The sequence below is a fragment of the Artemia franciscana genome, chromosome 6, assembly GCF_032884065.1.
Source record: "Artemia franciscana chromosome 6, ASM3288406v1, whole genome shotgun sequence".
Classification (NCBI taxonomy): domain Eukaryota; kingdom Metazoa; phylum Arthropoda; class Branchiopoda; order Anostraca; family Artemiidae; genus Artemia; species Artemia franciscana.
In genome coordinates, this window is record NC_088868.1 from 28,008,219 (window position 1) to 28,032,721 (window position 24,503).

Here is a 24,503-nt window from a genome sequence, read left to right on the forward strand (position 1 = left end):
TGGTTATTTGTCACTGAAATTTGTGAGCAATTGTGGACTACTTCCGAACGTTCAATTGCTTCCAAATGCTATTAGTATATACACTTTCGACGACAGCGCAGCAATAAAAGAAAATCTCCCCTCTAATAGACTCCCTCCTCACCCCATTTTTGACAAGACTACATCTTAATAAACAAGATGACAGAACAAAGAAATCACATCACTCAATATTTTGCCACTTAGATTTATGAGAGATTGTTAACCATTTCCAAATTGTATCATTACTGACACTTTCCATGACAGTGCAATAATATATCACAAATCCCTTTCCTTATATACCCTCCCTAAATTTTCGAAAATAACTACATCTTAATGCACAAGATGATAGAACAAACAAAGACGTCACTTCATATTCTGTCACAAAATTTTCTGGACACTTGTTGACCTTCGAAATGTTCAATTACTTTCAAATGTTATCAGTATTACACACTTTCGACGACAGCAAAATAATACATCACAAATCTCCAGTCTTATATTCTCAATTTTTGACAAAAACTACATCTTCCTGAACAAGGTGACAGAATACGCAAATGATATCAGTTCAATGAGAGTTTAGTTACTCCGAAATACTATCAGTGTATACACTTTCAATGACATCGCAATATTACAACAAATGACGTCATATATGGTAGGTTATGGCCACTTCATGGATAACAAAGAAAAAGCTAATCATAAGCAGCACAATTGAGCTGCCTATCCTTGACCAGGAAACTTCGCATAGAAGAAGTTGTAGGAGAAACTTCGAAAGGGGTTCATTCGATTGGAAATTGAAAGTTCTATTGTCCTAACTCATTGTCAAAAGGGATTAGAGGAGAGCCTGCCCCCCCTACCCTCATCAGCAAAGTTCTAGTGCCCTTTTCAAAAGTTGATTGTGATTGTACGGCAATCAGCCCCCATCTCGCCCATTCTATCCCCGAGCATATCCAGTCAAACGTTTGAGATAGCCATTTTGCTAAGCATATTTGATTGGTCCAGTAATTATGTAAATAAGAATGCCCCCCTCCCCCAAGACCCTCAGGGCAATAACTATAAGTTATATTAGTTGCCCATATTAAGATTTAATGTTTTTATGGTATGAGTGATCGTAAAAACTTTGGATAGAACTCATTTGATTGTAAATTGGAATTTATAGTGTTTTTTTTTTAGATTCAAAAGTGAATTGAGTGCAACAACAGCCTTTCCCAAGACCGTCAGTTTCTAAAACAAACATCCAATTGAATTTTGAGACGTCTGCTTTCATTAGCATAATTAAAAGATCCTGTAATTATGCCTTTGGGGACATCAACCCCCTCACCGCCCACAGAACAAGGGCTGTAATAACTTACAGCCCTTGTAATTACTTCCGGCAATTCATTCGCTGTTTACATATCTATCTATCTATCTATCTATATATATATATATATATATATATATATATATATATATATATATATATATATATATATATAAATAAGTTGTAAGTTTGTGTGTTTGTCCATGTTTTGTGTTTGTCCGCATATTTGTGTTTGTTTGTCCGCATATGACGTCATTACAAGTATATAATGCTTTGCATGTGACGTCAAGGGCTTTTTATATGACGTCAAAGGCTTTGTATATGACGTCATTATAAGTATATAAGAAGGCAATTCAAAGTAAAATTTTAGTATAAATCTTACAATAACAGAAGAAACAGCCGAGGAAGCTGCTCAAAGAGTTGAGTCAAAGAGAAATTTTAGTATAAATCCTACAATGGCAGAAGAAACAGCCGAGGAAGCTGCTCAAAGAGTTAATACCAAAATTTAAAAATTTAACAGGTAATTTACCTGATAATAATGTGTCATTGAGGGAGAAGAATTGAGCATGTTCGCATTGATGTGATCAGATTGGTTGCATATGAAATTTTATGCATGATCAATTATCAATTAAGACAGTTTAACAACAAAGCCAATGAAATATTACGAAGTCAAAAAGTTATTGTTATTTGCGACCTAACCCACTGCCACCTGCAAAAGGACAGCAATTCTTTCTTTAACCTGCTCAATTTGTGTTAGCGACACATTTGAGGCGATTGTTTCTTCAATGGAGTTGATTGAAAACAAGCGGCAACAGGATGACATGACATTTGCTGGTTTTTCAACGGTTTGCACATTGGAGAAACGCATTGGGGCCTCATCAGATTTCAAAATTGAGAGTTCTAGAGCCTTTTTAATAGTCGAATGTTACTGTAGGGCAATCAATCCCCCCCACTTGCCAAATCCTTTTCCCGAACACATCCAGTCAATTCTCCCATTTGTGGCGATTGTTTTTTTGACGGAGTTGATCGAAAACAAGGGGCAAGAGGGTGACACGATATTTGCTAGTTTTTACACGACTGCGCATTGGAGAAATGCATTTAAGGGAATTTTGAAAAAAAGCCCGAAACCCTTGAAAAATAGCGTCAGATACAAAAATTGGAAAAAACTGGAATCAGAATGGCTCAAAACCCTATTCAGGGAACTTACAGTTTCCTGGCTTGAAAAGAAAAGGCTTTTTCCTCCATTGTTAATGGGGCATTGGAACATCACAAAGGGCTGTTTAGCGGCTAACTTTAAAGGAAATTCATCCTTTGAGAAACTAAGCAGAAGCCCACAATAATTATGTTCTGAAGATGTTTGTTTCTAATGACTCTGTTGCTTAAAATATTTTAGAATGAAAAAGTTGTTCCAAGGTCAAATATTAATACTAAACAAGGTCTATTTAACAGTAAATAACGGGAATAATTTGGGCAAATTTGCGTAGAACACAAACATATGATGGTGAGTCACAGAGTGTTCACATAGAGTTTGGAAAGAATAAAATTCATCTAACAGAACCAGCATCTGTTCTATTTCCTTTAGAAAGAAACTAAGGAACTGTTGAGAGAAGACAACTCCATCTAATTCACTGTTAGGCATGTTCACGTCATAAAATATAAAGATGTGTAGTAGATTAAGCGACTGTCTATCTGCGTAAAGGACTTTTACAAAAGGAAAAGTATCTGTCCGATAGAGCAAATTGGAATCTTTCGAAGGATTGCCAATTGAAGAACTGGACTGTGAAAAGCTTACAGGAAAGATACCTTGCAACGAGGATGCAACAAAACCGAGTTGAATGTTATACCAAAAAATGAAGCGAGTTACCCAGACAGAAAGTTCTCGTTGAACAGCGATAACCTTGTATTATATTAACGAGCAAAGTGAGTTAACGACTTGCCTTTGCCCCTACCCCCAGGAAATTTACTGGAGGTCTACGCATTCATTTATAACATTAGACGAACTTTGTGTTTTCAGTAGATATCGTGTTAAAATGAAAAATACCAAAATAATCTTATTTTAACTCGATATATCTGTTCCAAACAAATCGAATAAATAAAACAGCACAATTAAACAACTTTTTTTGTTTTGTTTTACGAGCAATTGTCATTTTCATGTGAAAGCTTAATCTTAATTATGATAAACCCTTCATGTTAAATCTTAGATTTTATTATGTGGTTCAGAAATATTCGTAGAAAAGTAAAAAATAAATTATTTTCTCTAACAAAGGTTGAAAAGTTAGTTCGGGAGATTACCTGCAACGACAATTCAGAGCCCTCAAAGGACCTAATCAAAAGTTTAATACAACTCTCAAATGAAGATACTACTACTATTTGCCTTTTTTCTGCTGTTCAGAAGCGCTTAACGGACAGAAAGCGTTTCAGGCATGTAAAGAAATCTCTAGATCTAGTGAAAATCCTATTTGTATATGGCAACCAAAAACTTGCTGACTACTTCCGAGAAAAGATGTCGGTGCTGCAACTACTTCAAAAATTTAATTACCCAAAGGATAAAGGCGTGGAAAAGTCTATCCGTAGTACATCAAGATATTTAATATTTTTGCTAAATGATCCTTACCAAATTTATAAATTAAGAAAGTTTCTGTTAACAGCTGACAAACAGCAGGAAGAAAGTCTATATGGTGCTATCGAAGAGACCGATATGCAGCTGACTGAAGTGCTACCTAGCCATGCTTGCATCTCTGCTGTCAGTGCTGAAGTTTCTTCATCATCTATTACAGCTGACTGCACACGCAGTCAAAAAAGAATGAGATCTAAACAATTATCAAAACTTATTGTCTGAGAAATACCAAAAAGCTGCCCTAACCCTTGATCCATTTAGACTAACTGTCCTGTTCTTACACCATTGGGTTGCTTTGGGCAGTGTTTCCTTCCTCACTAGGTCATGACAACCGCTGATATCTATTCCCTCATCTATTGTTACAGATAGTTTTCCTTTTACACGACGTGACCGTCAGGTACTTCGGTCGTAAAACTTTGAAAGAGTGCAACTGAGTTGAGTTCATGCCAACTTATAGCCTCGTTTGTACTTTTAGTTGCGTTTGAACACTCTCTTTTGCCGTCACTAGATGTGTTGCAAAAAACAAGAAATTTCAGCTAGGTTTCCAGAAAATGGGTTATGCTGGAAACATAAACTGGAACGATGACCTCATGATAACAAGTGTAGTACGGCCGAAAAACTAAGATCCAAAGGAATTATAATCGTATCCGCAGCTACTTTTTTAAGTAATTATTACATCCTCAATTGTTCCTGATATTTTTTTGGTGTGTGACTGACCGTCAGGTGCTTTGACCTTAAAACGCGGAAAGGAAGAGACTGAGCGGAGTTCATGAGAAAAATCAGCTAGTTTTCCACAAAAGGGAGAGTTATGCTCATATTGACTTATCGTTGGGTAAAATTATAAAATATTTCTGCCGTCAATAAAATCAAGCATTATACTGAGCAAAATTATGAGATCCAGGCTACAAAAAACTGTAAACATGACGTCATGATAAAAACCGTGGTAAGGCCGAAGATCTAATATCTAAAGGTACTATTATGCTATCCGCAGCTACTTTTTGTATGCATAATCATTGCATCCTCATTTGGAGGAGGCAACTGATTGGAGGTCATGAGAAAAATAAGCTAACTTTCCAGAACAGGGATAGTTATGCTTATATTAACTTATCTTCTGAAAAATTCTGAAATATTTGTGCAATTTAGAAACAACAAATATTATATCTAGTATAATTATGAAATCTGGGTTATAAAAAAACTGGAAACAAGACGTCATGATAACAAACATGGTATAGCCGATGAACGATTATCGAAAGGAGCTATCAAGCTATCTGCAGCTACTTTTTCGAATAATTCTTACATCCTCTGTTGCTTCTGATAGTTTTTTTGGTGTATGACTGATCATCAGGTACTTTGATCTTAAGAAATGGAGAGGATGCGACTGAGCGGAGTTCGTAAGAAAAATCAGCCAGGTTCCATGAAAAGCGAAAAGTATGCTCATATTGATTTATCTTCGGGTAAAATTATGATTTCTTTGTGCCATCAATAAAATCAAGTATTATACTGAGAATAATTATCAAATCCAGGCTATAAGAAAAAAACTGGAAATATGATGTCATGATAATAAGCGTGGTACGGCCAAAGACCTAAGATCCAAAGGAGTTATCATACTATCCCCAGCAACTTTTCCCAATAGTGAGAGAGAAAGATGGGTTTATTAATATAAATAACAAAACAAAACAAGCAAATGGCCCGAAGCAAAGCTTGCTTGGGCTTACAACCCCAATACACATACAAATAAAAACAATACGAAAAGGAAAGAAAAAAAAGAAAAGAAAAGGAAAAGAGAAAAGAAAAGAAAAGAAGAAGAAAAAAAAAATCAATTACCCTGCATTTCAATCGAGACATGTATAATTATTACATCCTCAGTTGTTCCTGATAATTTTTATGGTGTGTGACTGACCGCTAGGTATTTTGATCTTAAAACATGAAGAGGAGACGACTGAGCGGAGTTTATGAGAAAAATCAGCTAGGTTTTCAGAAAAGGAAGTCTCATATTGAATCATCTTCGGGTAAAATTATGGAATCTTTCTGCCACCAATAAAATCAAGTATTATACTGAGCATAATTATCCGATTCAGGCAAAAAAAAAAAAAAAAAAAAAAAAAAAAAAAAAAAAAAAAAAAAAAAACTGGTAGCAGGACCGTTATCATGACGGTCGAAAACCTAAAATCCAAAGTAGTTATCATGCTATCCGCAGGTACTTTAAAAAAAATTATTACATCCTCAGTAGTTCCTGATAGTTTTTTTTTTACTGTGTGACTGACCGTCAGGGAGTTAGATCTCAAAATGTTGAGAGAATGGAATTGAGCGGAGTTAATAAGAAAAATCAGCTAACTTCCCAGAATAGGAGGAATTACGCTCATATTGACAGATCTTCAGCTAAAATTCTAAACTATTGTGCCATAAATGCAACCAAACATTATATCTAGTATAATTATGAAGTCCGGGATGTAAAAAACTTAAAATATTACGTCATGGTCACAAGCATGGTAGGTTTAGCCGAAAAAGGAGCTATCACATTATATGCAGCTACTTTTTCGAATAATTATTACATACTCTGATGTTCCAGATAGTTTTTGCTTGGTGTGTGACTGACGGTCAGGTACTTCGCTCTTAAAAAAGGACAGGAGACGATTGAACGAAGCTCGAAAGAAAAATTAGCTAACTTTCCAGAAGAGGGTGAATTACGGTTACATTGGCTGACCTTCGGCTAAAATTCCGAAATATTTATACCCTCGATAAAACCAAATATTATATTTAGTATAATTATGAAGTCCGGGTTAAAAAAAACGGAAACACGACGTCATGATAACAAGCGTGGTATGGCCAGAGACCGAGTGTACAAAGGAGCTATCATGCTATCTGCAGCTACTTTTTCAAATATTCATACATCCTCTGTTATTCCCATCCTCTATTTTGGTTGTGTGACTGACTGTCCAGTATATTGATATTAAAACTAGGAAAGGAGGCAAATGAGTTGAGCTCACAACAGGTTATGATCGTCAATTCCGCCTTTAGTAGTGTTTGAAACATACTCTTCCCTCCAATAATTGGAGTTACTAAAGATAAAGCTAGGTTTCCACAATAGGAAACCTAGACGTCTATTGTTCCCGGTAGTTTTCTTATTGTGTGACTGATCGCCAGGCACTTTGATCTCAAAATGTGGAAAGTAGGCGAATGAGTGAAGTTTATGCCAGCCTGTAATTGCCCACTCATTGTCTACACTTATACTTTTATACGCTAGGTTTTGAAAGGTTTGACAAACTGAATAAAAAGAATAAAAAAATAAAAAAGACAAAAACTAAAGAAAAAGAAAGAAAAAAGAAAAAATTAAAAAATAAAGAAAAAATTAAAAAAGAAAAAACTAAAAAAGAAAAAAAATGAAAAAACCAAAAAAAAAAACTAAAAAAAGAAAGAACTGAAAAAGGAAAAAATAAAAAGGAAAAAGAAAAAGAAAAAACTGAGCACAATGGCAATCATTAAAAAAAAACTAAAAAAAGAGGTTTCAGTTCTTTTTCACTTTCTCTACCACTCTATCTTAATCAAGAAGTCGATCATACTTTTTTGAATAATAAGTATTCAAAAAAATTAAGGCTCTTCCAATTTTATTAAATTGTTTAAAATGTAAAAACTGGTAATTGCACAGATATTTCAATATATTTTGACAATGGATTAAAGTAATTCGAAAACCTTAAAACAGAAACTCAAAAGTTTGAGGTTTATTATAAATTCTTGAGCTTTAAAATGAATTTACGTCAATGAAGGCGTGTCGAGGAACCACGAGAGCAACGCGAATGTATGCCGAGGAATCACAAGAACAACGTAAAAACAGGCTTGAGGCTCAAATAGAAATTACCGAAAAAAAATCATGCCGAGGAATCACAAGAACAACGTGAAACCAGGCTTACGGCTCAAGGAGATAATACCAAAAGAAAGCGGGCCGAGGAATCACAAGAACAACGTGAAAACAGGCTTACGGCTCAAAGAGATAATGCCAAAAGAAAGCGTGCCGAGGAATCACAAGAGGAACGTCAAAATTATCGCCTAGCATTCAGGTACAGCCCAGTCGATGATTATAGCTTGAGTAGATGTGTTCAAATCGGGACTATGTCTAAAATTTGTCCCTATTGCAAGGCCTTGAAATTTGATGGAGAAACAATGGGAATGTGTTGCGCCTCAGGAAAAGTTAAACTTCCTAAAATGGCTGCACCACCAGAGCCATTGAAGACTTTATGACCTTACAGACTGGGACACAACTACAACGGGGACGCCGGAAGGGCAAAGGGGGGATATATAAATGACGACGGGGACACAGGGAATATTCGATTAGCAATCACCATCAACAAAGCTCAAGGGCAATTTTAGAAAAATGCGGTATATATCTGAATACGGATTGCTTTCCCATGGACAATTATATGTTGCATGTTGAAGAGTCGGTAAACCTGACAATATATTTATATGCACAGACAATGGGACAGCAAAGAATGTTGTATATTCGCAAGTTTTACGTAGTTAAAAACATATATATATCTATCTATATTCACAGGTGGGACACAGTGACACAACTACAATGGCGCGTGACTAATATGGCGCGTAACGACTTACGCGCGGGGGGGAGAGAGCTTGGGGGGCAGTTTGAAGCGCACCAGCCAATTAGGTGTTCGTGTGGCGCGAAGCGCCACACCAACAGCTAGTAACAAATAAGAAAAAGCCATAGGCTTTTCTTTACATTAATTTATAGTAAAGAGCGAACTCTAGCCAAAAGGAACTGAACATTGTGGTTCATTCATATTATCTTCTTTATTTTAGCTAGAACTTCATTAAGAAACGAACTATAGCCCATAGTAACTGAAGTGATAAAAGGAATAATTACAGAAATGATTATTTTAATTATATTACTTAAGAAAACATCAGAAGTAGAAATATCTCATACCCTAAACTCAAGACTTCTGGGTCAGCGCCAAATATCTTACCACTGAACCATGCAGGATATATTAAAATATCTGGTTAATAAAGTTTATGTTAAAGAGCATATTATGGACTTAGTTAGCTGGCCGATTGTTTGCGGATCGTCTCTTACTATTGGAAACAACAAAAAGCCATAGGAGTTTTCCTTTTTGTAATCAAGTTTCTTTATAAGTGATGTACATCCAGGTGTCAGCGGTAACTAGCAGCCTAGCAAGAGACGATCACGGCCCATAGTAATAACTAAAATAATCCATATCTACTAAAAATAAATATACAAGAGCGCTGAAGCATTCGAATTTTGCCGGATATTTTCCTCAAAAACAACAACTGGGCGGTTGCTGTTTGAGATAAAGAATCAAGCCTTGCCTATACTAACTTGTATGGGCAACTTAAAAAAAAACAAAAACAGAATTTGTTCCGTATACGAGGTGCCTGCAAAAACAAGAAACAAAAAACGAAGATAATTGGAGTGTTCCCTCTAGAATAAAGCCAAATTAAAAAGGGGTAGATTAATTCCTAAAATCGAGGTTTTTCTGAGGGAAGTTAACACTTAAATAAAAATAGTACAAATAAACCAACTAATTGTATTTCTGCGTGTTTTTAGGATTATAAAAACTAGCCTTTTGCTGAATACACAAAACAATATAGGAGTTTTGGAACAGTAAATGCAAACTGATTAAGGACACTGTTTTACAGTAAAAAAAGAAAACTCTCTGTGGGGTAGTACCATTTCTTGATGATTTTGCTACCTGATTCCCCATGCTTCATTCATATAACCTTCATTATTTTAGCTAAGAAGTAGCTAAAATGAGCGTCTGTATTAAATTTTAAATTGAAGTCATATCGCTTTAAATTTAATATATAAAAGTTCTCTCTGACGGGGAATCAAACCCTGGTCTCCCACAAGACTGGTAGAAATGAACATAAAGGATCGATACTAGAAATGGCAATTATGCAAGTATCATTGGTACTATGGTTTTATTGATACCTTAAACCTAGTAGAGAACAAACCGCAGCCTATACTAAATTAAATTCAACATAATGCAAGTATCTTTTAAAAATTGTTTTTTTGAGGTTTGGTACCATACTTAACTTATCTTTGCTGCCTGAGCTTCTGATGCTCGTCTCTTACTATTCCAAGTAGGAAAATCCTTCGGAATTTTTCGTTTAAAATAGTGCAAATTCGATTAAAAAGGGGGTAAACTTAATTGATTTGATGAGCGGTCCAGAACACAAATCTACTATACTATTCACGGGTTATTCTTATTTGAAATAGTAACTGACCTTAGAGAGTCAGGCAGCCAACTATATCCAATATATGCAATTGTTTGTTCTTTACCAGGTTTCAGTAATCTCTACAGCCATGATACCAATGGAAATTACACAATGCCTGTTTATTTTTCAGCTAACATGGGTTAGATGTCGTTCTTCACTATAATTAAATATAATTTTTTTCATAATTATATTCAAGTGCCATTTTATAATAATGAAGAACATAACGCCGAACCTTTGTTTTTTTAACAGACTGATTAATAAAAGGCATGTTAAGCATTGATGACCTTATCCATGTCGAAATTCCAAAACCAATTATCATACAATCATTTTCAATTTCGGTACTATTTACTCCCTTGTCGCTTATCTTTTACCACCATTTCTCTGTCTTTTTTATTTTGGATTTTCATTAGTTTAGAAAATTTGTCAATGCCCTTTACTTTAACTACCCCTTTTGGTCTAGTTTTACATAATTGTCTAAGTTGAAGATTTGTTAATTGTTTGTTGGTGGGACAGAAACTTCTTTTTCTTCCAACGAATTATCAATTTAGTAAATTCTTGTTTTTAGAATCTTCTCTAATTTGATAGTCCAGGTTGTCGATAATTGCACGTTGTAAATTTAATCTATTCGGAGTTTTCTCTTGGTCTTACCACGTTTGATAGTTAGGTGGTCCAAAGAATAATCATTTTAATTCTCAAAGCTATTTGATTATTCAAGCAAGTACGATTTCTAGCGACGATTTTTACTAGCCTCAAACTTTTGGTTTCGGTACTTTTTACTCCCTTGTCGCTTATCTTTTACCCCCATTTCTCTGTCTTTTTTATTTTGGATTTTCATTAGTTTAGAAAATTTGTCAATGCCCTTTACTTTAACTACCCCTATTGGTCTAGTTTTACATAATTGTCTAAGTTGTAGATTTGTTAATTGTTAGTTGGTGGGACAGAAACTTCTTTTTCTTCCAACGAATTATCATTTGAGTAAATTCTTGTTTATAGAATCTTCTCTAATTTGATAGTCCAGGTTGTCGATAATTGCACGTTGTAAATTTAATCTATTCGAAGTTTTCTCTTGGTCTTACCACGTTTGATAGTTAGGTGGTCCAAAGAATAATCATTTTAATTCTCGAAGCTATTTGATTATTCAAGCATGTACGATTTCTAGCGACGATTTTTACTAGCCTCAAACTTTTGGTTTTCTTTGTTATTTTATTCAGACTGACAATTAATATTTATTCATCCAAACTTGTTCACTTTTATGATATTTTTTAAAGTTGAATTTAATGTTGTTCTTCCTATGCATGGATGCTTATGGCTAGCATATATTAGATTTACATATCATAGCTAATAGATTCTGAAATTTTGTTTCTCTTTTTAACAAATGACATGCATAAATTAGCAGAGAGCTGCGAAAATGATGTATTGCTCCCACTCTTCTCTAATTTAAAAGTTACAAAATATTTAACCTTATTAAGGATGGTAAGGTAAATCTAATAAGGATGGCAAGAGCTGGGCCTAAACCTTAATTTCTGATATCTAAAACCTCAAGTACAACCCTCCACACCATTAGGGGATAATTACTATAGAGTAATATGACTTCACTGAATTATTATTGATTTTTCCCCTCCCTAGTCATTTTGTACAGAAGATTGGCTGTTGGACCCCCCCCTAGTTACAAATCAGAATAAAAAGTATTCCCATGGAAAAGTAAAGTGAAATTCCCACGTCCACAAACCTTCACTGGAAGTTTAAAGCAGAAGAAAACCTATAATGTTAAAAACAGAAGAAAACCACACCTTCACCTGTGCATCACTGATATCTCCTGTATTTGGCATTACTAATGAGGCACTGAAACATCGAGGAGAGCTGTTTAAAGGCTCATAAGAATGATAACGTTTGCATGCGGACTTTTATAAATTCATCTTGACAGCACCAAAGTTAAATGCAATATTTCACAAAAAAAATTGTTAAGTCCCAAAATACAGTTAAAAAACTTACAGGGGACACCTCAGAACCAAGAGTATAGAGAAGGGCGTCTTCTTCTGAATTTTTACTTATGTCAAACACGTTGATTAAGCCATCTATGGAAGAACTAGCCATATAATTGGCGTCGTTAGGATGGAAACGAACCTAAAATTGGAGACAATACTGAATATGATAGAGTAATGTGATTTGGCACCACATTTACATCATCGCGCAATTTTTATGATATTAGTGTTGGGTATTTTCAAGTCAAAAGGTCCAACTCTGGAGAGTTGTTTGCGGAATCAATGGGTCCACTTCTTGTAACGATAGCTACCAGTTGGACAGATCATTTTTTATGAAACTGTTAGCACCACACCAACTAGTTACAAAACGCCAACTAGCTGCACCACGCCTTTTTACATCGCCCCGCGTTGCCATAGCTAAATCCTTCATCAAAATGTGATTTCACTCTTCTGTGTGTAGCTGAACCATAAAGAAGTAATTCGTTTATACTTATGACTTCTATTTTTTGGGCATAGTTGCAAAATAGGTCAGTTTAAACAAACATTCTTGAACACTTTCAGATTTCTTGAGAAATAGGGATCATTCGTGCGACCCGTCTCAATAATGTTTGTCAGTTATATGGGTTACTTTTGATTGGACTGATAATTCTGACTAGGTCCACAAGGCCTTTTTATCGTCCCATATTACCACGGTTTGGTCCTCCATCAGGATTGTATATCCGACGGAACGGAATTGCGATTCTTTTGAGTTTAGCGGAAGAGCAAAGATTTATTACTTTACGTTTATGAGTGCCATTCCTCTTAATACCTTTAGGGAATAGCTGGGTTACAGTTGGTTTACGTTAGTATACTATAAACCTTTGAGGTCGAGTATCTTTCAGCAGGGCTAAGTTCAAGGTTTTGTCTGTATTAAAGATAAGGATGGAAATTTCCCCCGGGGTTCAACTTCTTCTCGGTTAAACCTACCTTATCCATCTCTATTAAGGATGCCAAGTGCAGATCCTAAACCTTAATTTTCAGGATCAAACAAGTGCCAGACCTTCATTAGAGAGTATGTGGTAAACTTTTGACCTTACAACACATTAGATTAGCAAGTAATTTTTTAAACGATGACCTTATTTGAAAACTGCATCCATGATATTCTAGGCAAAGACAAATTTCCCCCGAGTGCCTATTATGATTATACGCATCAAACACACTTAAACGAAGGCCCTGCTCCCTGTTCCAAAAGAAAGCTGAAAGTATTCAAGAATATTTGTTTGCAGCTACAGCTCCGTTTCTTTTTTTCTTTTTTTAATTGTTATGGAGACGCTTTCTCATTATCTCATCACCGCAATCCAATTGTGGGCCCTGCAGTGTGTTACTACAGTTAAGTTCGATCTCTGGGTTTCCAAGCTGAGGATATACTCACTGCGCCATTACAGGACTCCACCCATTTTACAATTATACCCCACAAGTGTGATGCCGGTAAGCAGTAAGATAAGGCGGGAGTTTGAAAAGTAGGGATTTAAGAACCTGATATTTTGCTTAGTCAGTCTTTCTCTGTAAAAAAGATAATCAATTTTCTATTGGTCAATTTTTCCTTCTTACTTTTTTTCGACTTTGTTTTTAAAAGTATTTTCTATAATTACGATTGCACAAGTTTTTCAATATGAGTACTAGCTGTCCCTGTTGCCATATGGAAGCTGCAAGAACTAGACACCTAGCGTGTCTAAATTGAAACAAAAGTACCCAAATAGTTTAAAGTAATCTAACTCCTTGATACAAAAAAAAATGTATAATCTAAATATATTTATTCATGATCAGCCAGAAGTAAGCCTTGGCATTCTTCTACTATATAATTGGTAGATATATCATAGTCATGGTTGCGGCAGTAGATGCAACATAGTAAAGAGGGAATCACGGCCCATAGTAGCCACAATTTCAAAAACGAGATTTTAAAGGAACTGCAGGGTGACAAGTATATACTATAAAATTATGTTTTGAAAATAGTCATTTTCATTCAAATGTAACTGAACAGTATCTTCTTATAATAAGAATACATTCTCGAGAATTTTGAATAAGAGTCTGAAAACCCTCAGAAATTAAATTATATTCGTTATATGATATCAGAAGTTAATTAAAAATTATATGGAATACAAAAAAATAAACATAAGTAAAGGTTTAAATAGCGACGAAGATCACGCTGCCTTTCCATCATAAACAACAAAATACAAGTAGAACAATAGGGGATTTTTTTCTATAAGACAGTAGAATCCGAGCTTTAAATAAATATTTCAAACATATATCCAAGATCATCCTCAGCAAAACAAATAAAAAAAATACAGTAATACCTTAAATATACATTAAAATACATATTTTAATGTGAGTTTCCTTTATATTTTTTTCATTTGATATGCTGAGGATGGCTCTTGGATAGATGATTAAAATGTTAATTTAAAGTTCGCATGCCACTGTTTTATAGAAAAAAAAGATCCCTGTTGTTCTACTTGTAGTTTGTTGTTTATGACTAAAGTGTTATGCTTTCCCTTAAAACAAAAGAGTAAGACACATTTTTGCAAGCGTTGCGCCTCTTTGTCTCTGTATTCTTTTACCCCCAAGGCAAAGAGTATAGGCAACTTGTCAGAGCAAAATTCGGATAAGAAATCATCAACGCTACCTACCATTTGGCGTTTCTTGGCAGTTTCGTATAACTTCACAGGTGTATTTCTTCTCAGAAACTGAGATCATACAAATTTTGCCAATTCACTAACGAAACTAATTTGCATTATTATTACATTAAATAAACGACAAAAAATGCTCAAGGCTAGGTAGCGTTGGTGGTTGTTCCTACAGTTGTACCTCACAAAAGAGTAGCCTTAGCCGGTCAAGAGTGGCCACAGCCACTACAGAGTGGCCATATTTACAAAAAAATAACCGTAACCACACTTCTAGTCACTTCTTTATAAACATCTAATGAAAAAGGTACAACGTGTAATGTCACTGATTTTACCCTAAAATAATATCTAGGCAATATTTATACATTCAACAGAAACTCAAGAATACACTAAAATTATAAAGAACTCATAAACTAACCATGATATGCAGTTCAGTCTGAACTCAATGAGAACAGGGGCAAAACTGAGATCAACTTATTATTACACTAAATAAACACGAAGAAATGCTCAAAGGTAGGTAGCGTTGGTGAATGTTTCTACACTTGCGACTGTTTTCACTCTTTTGAATTAATCATAGTCTTTATGCCAAAGAATTGTATCGATCCAGTGACCTATGATTGTATCGATCGAGTACAGTAAAATGATGATTGTATCGATGCAGTGGCCCTAAAGTAACGGATAATATCTACTTTTAAAGACTATCACACGCTCTAATAGAGCAAAATTCACCTCTTATGTCAACGAAAGAGAACACAAATAAAACAAAAATCATAAAAACAACAGACAAATATTATATTTAGCTAAAAGAGCTCTATTATATAAAAATGGCCATTAGAAAATCAAAACACATTATAAGAATATAATGTATAAAAATAATGAATTCAAAAGTAAATAAACAAATAAGTAAATAAAAAAGCAAATCCCAAGTATAATGCGGGTCGAAGTTCTAACTGTATGAGAGACCATTGATAAGTAGAAAAAAACTTTGCATAAAAAAACTAAAAAAAAAAAAAAAAAAAACGACGGTAAAAATGCACCACATTGAGGAAAAAAGGAAAAAAATACCAATATAAAAAGGGGCAACTACTAAAACTAATTTTTATATTCCTAACTTGAGAAAATTTTTAAATAATTAACCGTTCTAAGAAGATTAGCAACAGTAGAAATAACAACTACCTCCTCTTGCTAGAAAATTTCAATTCAGCTGTTTTTTTCTTTCTTTCTATTTTTGAAGTGGCTGTTTTCTATTGCTCACCAACACTTTCTACAAATAATAACAATGATTGGATCTATAACCTATAATAATAATGAACTTTTCTTATTGGTCGTTGAACCTATTCATTTTGGACCTATTTTCATTGAACTTATAATAATAATGATCTTTTCTTGTTGGTCGGGACAGACCCCCCCCAAAAAAAACTGTCCAGCTCACAAAAACGTAACATAACTGCATATAAACAAATTCTGGGTGAGTTTCCTAAAATTTTGCCCCCCCCCCAAAAAAAAAATAATGGCTATTAGCGCCCGTAGTTATTAAGCTAAGAGAAGAAAAAAGTGAATTTTTAGAAAAAGGGGGAAAAGGTGTGTAGACCAAATTTTTACGAATGTAAATTGAAAAGTGTCTAAATCATCGGACCCCTTTCGTAATAAGCTTTATAGTTTAAGAACGGGCATTTAATTTAGTCAATAGAAGAGCTTTAGAATAAGCTCCTTACCTGGAGGGTATGAAGTGAGGTTAGTAGTTGGTTTTGTTTAAGCAGGGTTGTGTCACACGCCTGTTGATTATTTTGATGGAGCTTGTCCTAAGGAACGCAGCAAATGCAACAAGAGAGCTTATCAAATGGGAATGTATAACTCTTTTAGACTTGGACTATGCACATGGTTTAACTATCCTATATAAAAATGTTGACGAAATAAATGAATATTTGAAGGCGTTGAGATTTCTGGGGGCAAAAATAATTTTGAAAATTGATTTTAAGAAAAGGGAGTCACTTATACTAGGAATAGGTGAGAATGAATAGGTAAAGTTTTGAAACAAGAAACCTGATCAAGTGGATCAACCCGATCCTGTGAAGTATCAATATCAAACATGGTGGATGTAGTGAACATGTAAAAAGTCAAATAGAAAAGGGGAACCTTTAACAATTGATAAAGGTTCAGAGGAAAAAGAAGATAAGTCTGTAGACTAAGATCGGAATATTAGAAGTCAGGGCAATGGCAGCACCCAGGTGAGGCTCTGAAACGTGGACACTTTGAAATATAAAAAATATGTTATATATAAATATATTACACTGTAAATATTTTTGTTGTATATCATAAATACATTATTTATAGAAATATAGAAATTATTCTAAGTGCCTCGACTTGGTCTGCTTTAACTGGCGTTTTCAGGCTAAATAACCTCTTCCAAACAAATTTATCAACTATGGGTTGCCTCCCCATAGTAGCTTAACATTTGTAAACAGGAATATATAATGAGTCAGAGGTAATAGGCTTGGGACTGTATGTGCACGATTTCGACTAATGTTGATAGAAGAGCATCGCCAAGTGCTGAAAACCATGCTGTGACCAAGATGGGCCCAGGATTGCAAAAAGTCTTCATTCAATTTGGAGGTCTAAGGAACTCCTTGCTGTCCGGTTCCAAGCCGGCTTAAGCACTTCAGTGTAGACTTGCGGATATATGCTTATTCCCATCCTCCATCGGTATCCAGGATCATTGCTTTTTCCGAGGCAAACATAATTTCAATTATATAAAGAACATGAAAGTTCTTCTGAAAAGAACAAAACGGAAAGGATGTCGTCTTCTTCTGGGGTGGGGGGATGTCATAAAAAAGATTTAAAGGAAATGGGAACTTCTTGGGAGGGTGTAAAGAGGGAGGCTTTGAATTGATAGGGATGGTGGAGGAGTGTGCATAGCTGTGCTGACCTCAGGCAGCTCGGTGGTTTGGTGAGTTATTAGTAGTAGTAGTAATCTAAGCGTTAAAAGTTTACTGAAGGAATTGTTCGAGGAAAATCTCAAGTTCTAAATGAAAGAAAGGCTAAGAAGACTAGGCCAAGTTTGATCGATGAAGGTTAAAAATAATTCTCTTCGGCCCTAAATCCGAGGCATAGCGAAAAACAAGTCATCCCCAAATGAGGGGGAGGGACTCCTTAAGTCTAAAATGATAATGCCGTATCCTTTACCTTTACATAAATAAGGGGAGGGAGATGTCGTAAAAATGATTTAAAAGAAATTAGATAAATGGGTAAAGCGAGGCTTCAAACAGATTTGACTGAAGGGGGAGCGTTTTGCAGCTGTGTTACCTTCAGACGGCCTGGCACTGCAATGCGTCATTAGTAGTATTGGTATTCATTAAAGAAAGAAATAAAACTACAAATGTAGCAAAAAATATTGAATAAAAGGATATTAAACCTTAGTTACATCTTCCGAGTGTGACTCCCAATAGCCTCCAAGAACTTTAGGATTTCTCACATCAAAAAATAACAAAAATGAGTCATCTCCATTCTTCTCAGTTCCTCCACATATAAATGTGTCACTGCAGTTGACATCCATAGTTGAAAAGGGTTTCCATTGATGTGGTTCAGGTCCCTCAGTATTGTCTATAATGAAGATAAATAAATAACAGGTAAATCCAATCTAAACGTTTTGAACTAGCCACAGAACCTGTCAGACGACAGAAAAAACAACAACAGCGCGTATAATCTTACAACGATTGGAAACCTACTTGGTACTATATCTGATTACATAATAAAATCATAATCAGGTATTCTAGCATAATATCGTAAGACATCAAATTCAGGATTGGCTAGGAGATACAGACACTTGCCAATTCTATAAAATAGGATATCTAGAGAAGATATCCTCATACTTGAAATGAAAAGGGTGCATCTTACATGTTTTTTTTCTTTTTCAAAAATGAGGTAACAAGAAGAAAATATTCTTCTTGTGAATAATTACCTTTGCATAGGTGAGATACACAAGATTATATTTATCTCGCCAGTCTATAACAAGGTCTAATAGAGCCAAATTGATTTTATATAGCAGGTAAAGAAAAAAAAAGATCTGGAAGACAAAGAATAACAAACAAACCGGAAAAATTTATCAAAACAGAAAAATGTCATACGTACCAGTATAAAAAGTTAAGGGATTTAGTAATAGAGACTTCGAAGGACATGATTGGGATATGACTAGGATAAAAATATTTAAGGACGTTCAAGACCATAAATATCATTTGCAAGTGTCAGCGTCGGCTGACAATTTAGAGACAAGAATCAGCGCAAAGTTTCCCAACAAATTGATAGGGGATCTTAAATATGTTAACAGTTTAAAAAACTAACGAGAGGCTACTATAAAACAAAGAAAACCCATAAACTCTTATTAAGTGATTAACAAAGAACCGCATATTCAATTTACAAACAGCATAAATAATATGCATCCTATGCCAGTAAAGATTTCTATTAAGGCGGTTAGCACAAGAGGAAACTTCCGAAGCTGTCAAATTATTTAATGAGATTTCCTTTGAGCTGAACTTAACATTTTCCAAGCAAATATAATAGAATATTTTAGTGACTACCCTTTCCTGAGTTTTAAAAAGAAAATTTTTCTGCTTTGTTCAAAAAAGAGGAAAAATCATGCTTTCTTATTATGTAAGGGTCATTAAATCTCAATATCTCTGTCTCCGGCACAAAACATTTATTCTGATCGTTTATCAAAGATGTACGAGTTATCGCCAAACCAAGAATAGTTTGGTCATATAAACTAAAAAGGTTTATAATGTAAGATATAGAGTGATCATTTATGGTTTTGAATGGCATCTTTTGCTCTAACTTTACCTATCAGATATTTTTAGACAAAACACCAAGATAACGCCATCTAATAAAGCTAAATAATTTAATTTACATAATTTATTCATTTAAGTTCTTGAACAAATAATAATTATCTTTGGAGGAAACGTGGATTCAAACCTAAGAACTTCTGCATTAACAACATAATAAATGTTGTATTTTCATCACTTAATAAAGATCTTTGATCCAAACTTGAACTATCAACTTGGACGGGATTTAAAGAATAATAATGGGATCAAATTTAAGATTACAAAGGGGGATTACAAAAATACACAGAGCTTCTATAAATGAGGTAATGGCAACCGTCTTCAGGGAATCTGAAGTTTTATTGTTGACTTCTTCAAATTTTTAAAGACTGTAACATAAAATTGGTGTTTCTTTTTACAGAAAAACTACCAAAAAAAAGTTTTGTCTTTTTTCTGTTTTGCGGACATGACTGTTTTTTTGTGTCAAATATACAATACTTTAGGGGGCAAAATTAGCTAAAATTATTAAGGAAAACTCCATAGTGGAGTTTTCTTTCATGACAGTGTATTGTCATGATTCTTCATGCATTAAAAAAGAAGGTTTAAAATGATTTCCGTGAGAAATGCTGTAACAATTTAATAGCACATATCTAGCCCATTTGATCATTTTTTATTCCCCAAAGTTCAGTTGAAAGGTGTCCATTTCAATGGCATTGATAAAGCAAAAACATGGCTGATAAAGGGGTGTCCAGATTTTTTCAGAATCGGTCTAAAAGAATGGAAGCACCACCTGTGGAAGCACTAGCCTTGATCATGGTTGAAAATTTATTATGGATAAATTAATTGTAATAGAGAAACCATAAAAAAAAAATTCCATGTGTTTCTTGAATACCCCTTGTACTGTGTTAAAGCGGAATGAACCGCAAATGCCCAGAAAGGCCCCAAACTTAGCTTTAGCTAGTAAGAATACCAAAAATTCATTATTTAAGTCTTTTGGAAATAGAAGATCTGAAATTGTCCTCTAAAATTTTTGGTAGAAGCCGTATGGAACCTGAAAAACAGTTTTAGATTAAAGTAAACTGTTTTTACAAATAAAAGTACTGATCAAACTGTCTTTTAGAAATTATGGCAAAATCCCTGTGGCGGCTCTAAGCGGCTTCAGACCAAAGTCAAGGTTTTGATGAAGAAAAACGGTTTTGGACAACTGTCCTATAAGAATTTTGGCAGAAGCCGCATGGCACTAGAAAAACAGCTTTAGACCAAAGTGAACTGTTTAAATAAAAGAAGTGCAAATCAAACTGTCTTTTATAAATTACGGCAAAATCCCTGTGGCACCTCTAAGCGGTTTTAGACCAAAGTCAAAAGTTTTGATAAAGAAAAACGGTTTTGATCAGCTGTCGTATAATAATTTTAGTAGAAGCCGCATGACACTAGAAAAAAAAGCTGTAGACCAAAGTCAAATCTTCAAAAAAAAACAAAAAAAAAAAAAAAACTGATCAATCCGTCTTTTAAAAATTGTGGCAAAATCCCTGTGGCACCTCTAAGCGGCTTTAAACCAAAGTCAAAAGTTTTGATAAAGAAAAACGGTTTTGATCAGCTGTCGTATAATAATTTTAGTAGAAGCCACATGACACTAGCAAACCAGCATTAGGCCAAATTGAACTGTTTTAGTAAAAAAAAGGGGGGCTGATCAAACCTCTAAACGGCTTTAGATCAAAATCACAGGTTTTGATCAACTGTCGTTTTTGACCGAAGCCGTATATTACTAGAAAAAAAGATTTAAGCCAAAGTCAGCAGTTTAAATTAAAAACAAGGCTTTGATAAAACTGTCTTTTGAACATTTTGGCAGAAGCTATGTGGCATCTCAAAACGTTTTTAGAAACGGTTTTGATTAAAATGTCTTTTCAAAATTTTTAGTAGAGGACATAGTACGTGAAAAATGGTTTAGACCAAAATCAACAGTTTGCTTTTGATAAATAAAACAAAATGATTTTGATAAAACTATCTCTTAAAATTTTTGGTGGGATTTGTATGGCACCCGGGAAGCAATTTTAGATCAAAGTCAATGCTTCTGGTAAAAAAAATAAAGATTTTGATCAACTGTTTTCTAAATTTTTGGCAGAAGCAATGTGGCACCTGAAATTTTTTTTTTAGATCAAAATCACCGATTCTGATAAAAAAAGACATTTTGTCAAACTGTCTTTTAAAAAGATAGATTTATCTACTAAATAAGAAAAGAAAAGAACTGACCTTTGAATGTATTCACACAACTTTCTTTTATTCTAATATCCCAACGTTTTATAGTCCGGTCCATAGAAGATGTATAAATTAAATTTGAATCCAGTTTTGAATATCTGCAAAACAAGTTTATTAGTAGGTAGTTTGTATTAGAATATAGTTAATACATCAAAATACATCTATATGGTTAATATAGTTAGTTGTTAGTAGTGTATGGTCGGAATATGGTGTATTAGAATTTGGTTAATATAGTTAATATAATAGAGTTTGTATTACAAGTGGTTAATACATTAAAATGTAGTTAATACAGAGTATAGTTAGTAGTTTGAAGTTTATAAGGTATAGCAAGTAGTGTATAGTGCATAGTCAGAAAATAGTGCACTAGAATATAGTTAATATAGTCAATATAATAGTTTGTATTAGAAATGGTTAATTTATTAAAATGTAGTTAATACAGAGTATAGTTAGTAGTGCGTAGTTTATAAGGTATAGCTAGTAGTGTATAGTGCATAGTCAGAAAATGGTGCACTAGAATATAGTTAATATAGTCCATATAATATAGTTTGTATTAGAAATGATTAATTTATTAAAATGTAGTAAATAGAATGCATAGTTTATAGATTATAGTTAGTAGCTTATAGCCAGAATATAGTATGTTAGAATAAGGCTAACATAGTTAATATAACGTATTTTGTATCAAATATTTAATATATTAAAATGTAGCTAATATAGTGTATAGTTAGCAGTCCATAGTTTATAGTGTATAGGCAAAATATAGTGCATTAGAATATGATTAATATAGTTAATATAATATAGTTTGTATTACATATAGTTAATACATCAAAATGGGGTGTATTGTTAGTAGTGTATAGATAATAGGGTATAGGTAGTAGTGCTTAGTGTATGGTCAGAATATAGTGTATTACTTAATAGTTAATATAATAATAAAAAATAGTTAATATAATATACAGATAGTGTATAGTGTGTAGTTTAGAATTTAGTGCATTATAATGTAGTTATTATAATATAGAATGTATTAGAAATAGTTTAATAGTTAGGAGAATTTAATTAGAAAATTCTGCATTCAAATGCACATAGTTCATTTTTGACAGTTAAAAAAATATATAGGTTGTGATATATATATATATATATATATATATATATATATATATATATATATATATATATATATATATATATAAAAATATATATATATATATAGTTTTTAATCTGGCTACTATTTTTTATTGGCCAAAATTTTTGGATGTTTATTATATTATTATCCGTTTATGATTTGCCTACTATTTTTTATAGGCAGACAAAATTGTTATCTTTTTAGTTTTTTCATACCAGAAAGAGACGTTAAGCGCTCTAGAAAAAGTTCAGCCCAAAATCACTCAAACATCCCCTCCACCCCACCGTAAAAAAAAAACTTAAAAAGGGGCCTAAAGTAGCAATCCCAGCCATAAGGAAAAAACGCAAGACAATACTTCATCCGCTTTCAAGGGTTGACGCGCAGGCACTTTTTAGCATTAATATTTGAGATTTCTTATATACTCAAAATCAGGACATGATTCTTGTAAGGATAGCTATAATCGGGTCTTAAATACGTTTATTTGGAGCCACTGGCCAGCCTTCTATACCCCTAGGCTAAATGTTAGCCATAAGTAGTATGTCGGACAGAATTTCCAAACTTCACCAAAAACATTAACTAGATAAAATGATACCTCTAGGTAGAAAAAAAAGAACTGATAAGGGTACATACCTAACTTTAGTTACTACATCTCTATGGCCCTTTAAGTTATTAATTGTTGCCAAATTGTCTGTGTTGCTTATAATCACTGAGTTGTTGGAAAGACCAACAGCAACTGAGCCAGATATTCCAGAATACCTAAAAATCCATTATTTGTCATCAATTACAAAGAATAGCGCATTATAAAAGTGAAAGTGTATAAACAGTATAATTTATTATTTCCAAAACTAGGGTAATAATCTCACCAAAAATAATAAAATGACAAATCCTTACCAAATTATCAACAGAGCTAAAGAACACATCTGACAAATTTGTATCATCTTGTAAATCTAAAGAAATTCCAGTTTACGAAGAATAAACCAAAAGTAACTTTCTTTTCGACTTTTATTCATTTAAACTTTTTAATTAAGGATACCGTTTTTGGATCATGTGTACCTTTTTTCAATAAATGATTTGATATTCAAGGAATATAAAATAAAAAAAAAAATAATAAAAATATTTCCAGAATAAACGAAATTCTGCTTCCAATTACCTACTAAATCCGAAATTAGAAAGGTCAAAGTCCAAAATAAACTTAGGCCGAAATAGCCAAGAAAATAACCGATGGACTTAATGCAAAAAGCCAATTCTCCCAGAAATTTCACATAGAAACTCCTATAAAGTAATATACTTTTCGCCACCCTTTCAATTTCTTTCATAAACGTATCCCTAAAATTGTAAGCAAAAGAGTATTTATCTCATATTTTTTATAGCAAAAGAATATTTATCTTAGTCTACATTATCCAAGGTTAGGTGGTGACAATCATAAAATTCTCAAATGAGATAGCCATATATGGTTTATACATTAAATGCTTCAACATTTGACTAATATTAGCAAATTCTCCTCGTAC

General features: G+C 33.7%; 1 protein-coding gene across 3 annotated transcripts in view; it reads right to left on the reverse strand.

The window, feature by feature from the left end:
• The window catches only part of LOC136028271 (WD repeat-containing protein 89-like), a gene marked incomplete at its 5' end in the record, with an annotated part of 44,593 nt that extends 20,856 nt beyond the window's left edge, over window positions 1-23,737 (reverse strand). Inside the window, 4 exon segments of one of the 3 annotated variants that reach the window (XM_065706009.1) lie at window positions 12,165-12,296; window positions 18,233-18,411; window positions 21,873-21,976; window positions 23,626-23,737. In XM_065706009.1, coding sequence (XP_065562081.1) covers window positions 12,165-12,296; window positions 18,233-18,411; window positions 21,873-21,976; window positions 23,626-23,737 — 527 coding nt within the window. 3 annotated transcript variants of the gene reach the window in all.
• Window positions 23,738-24,503: the final 766 nt, after the last annotated feature.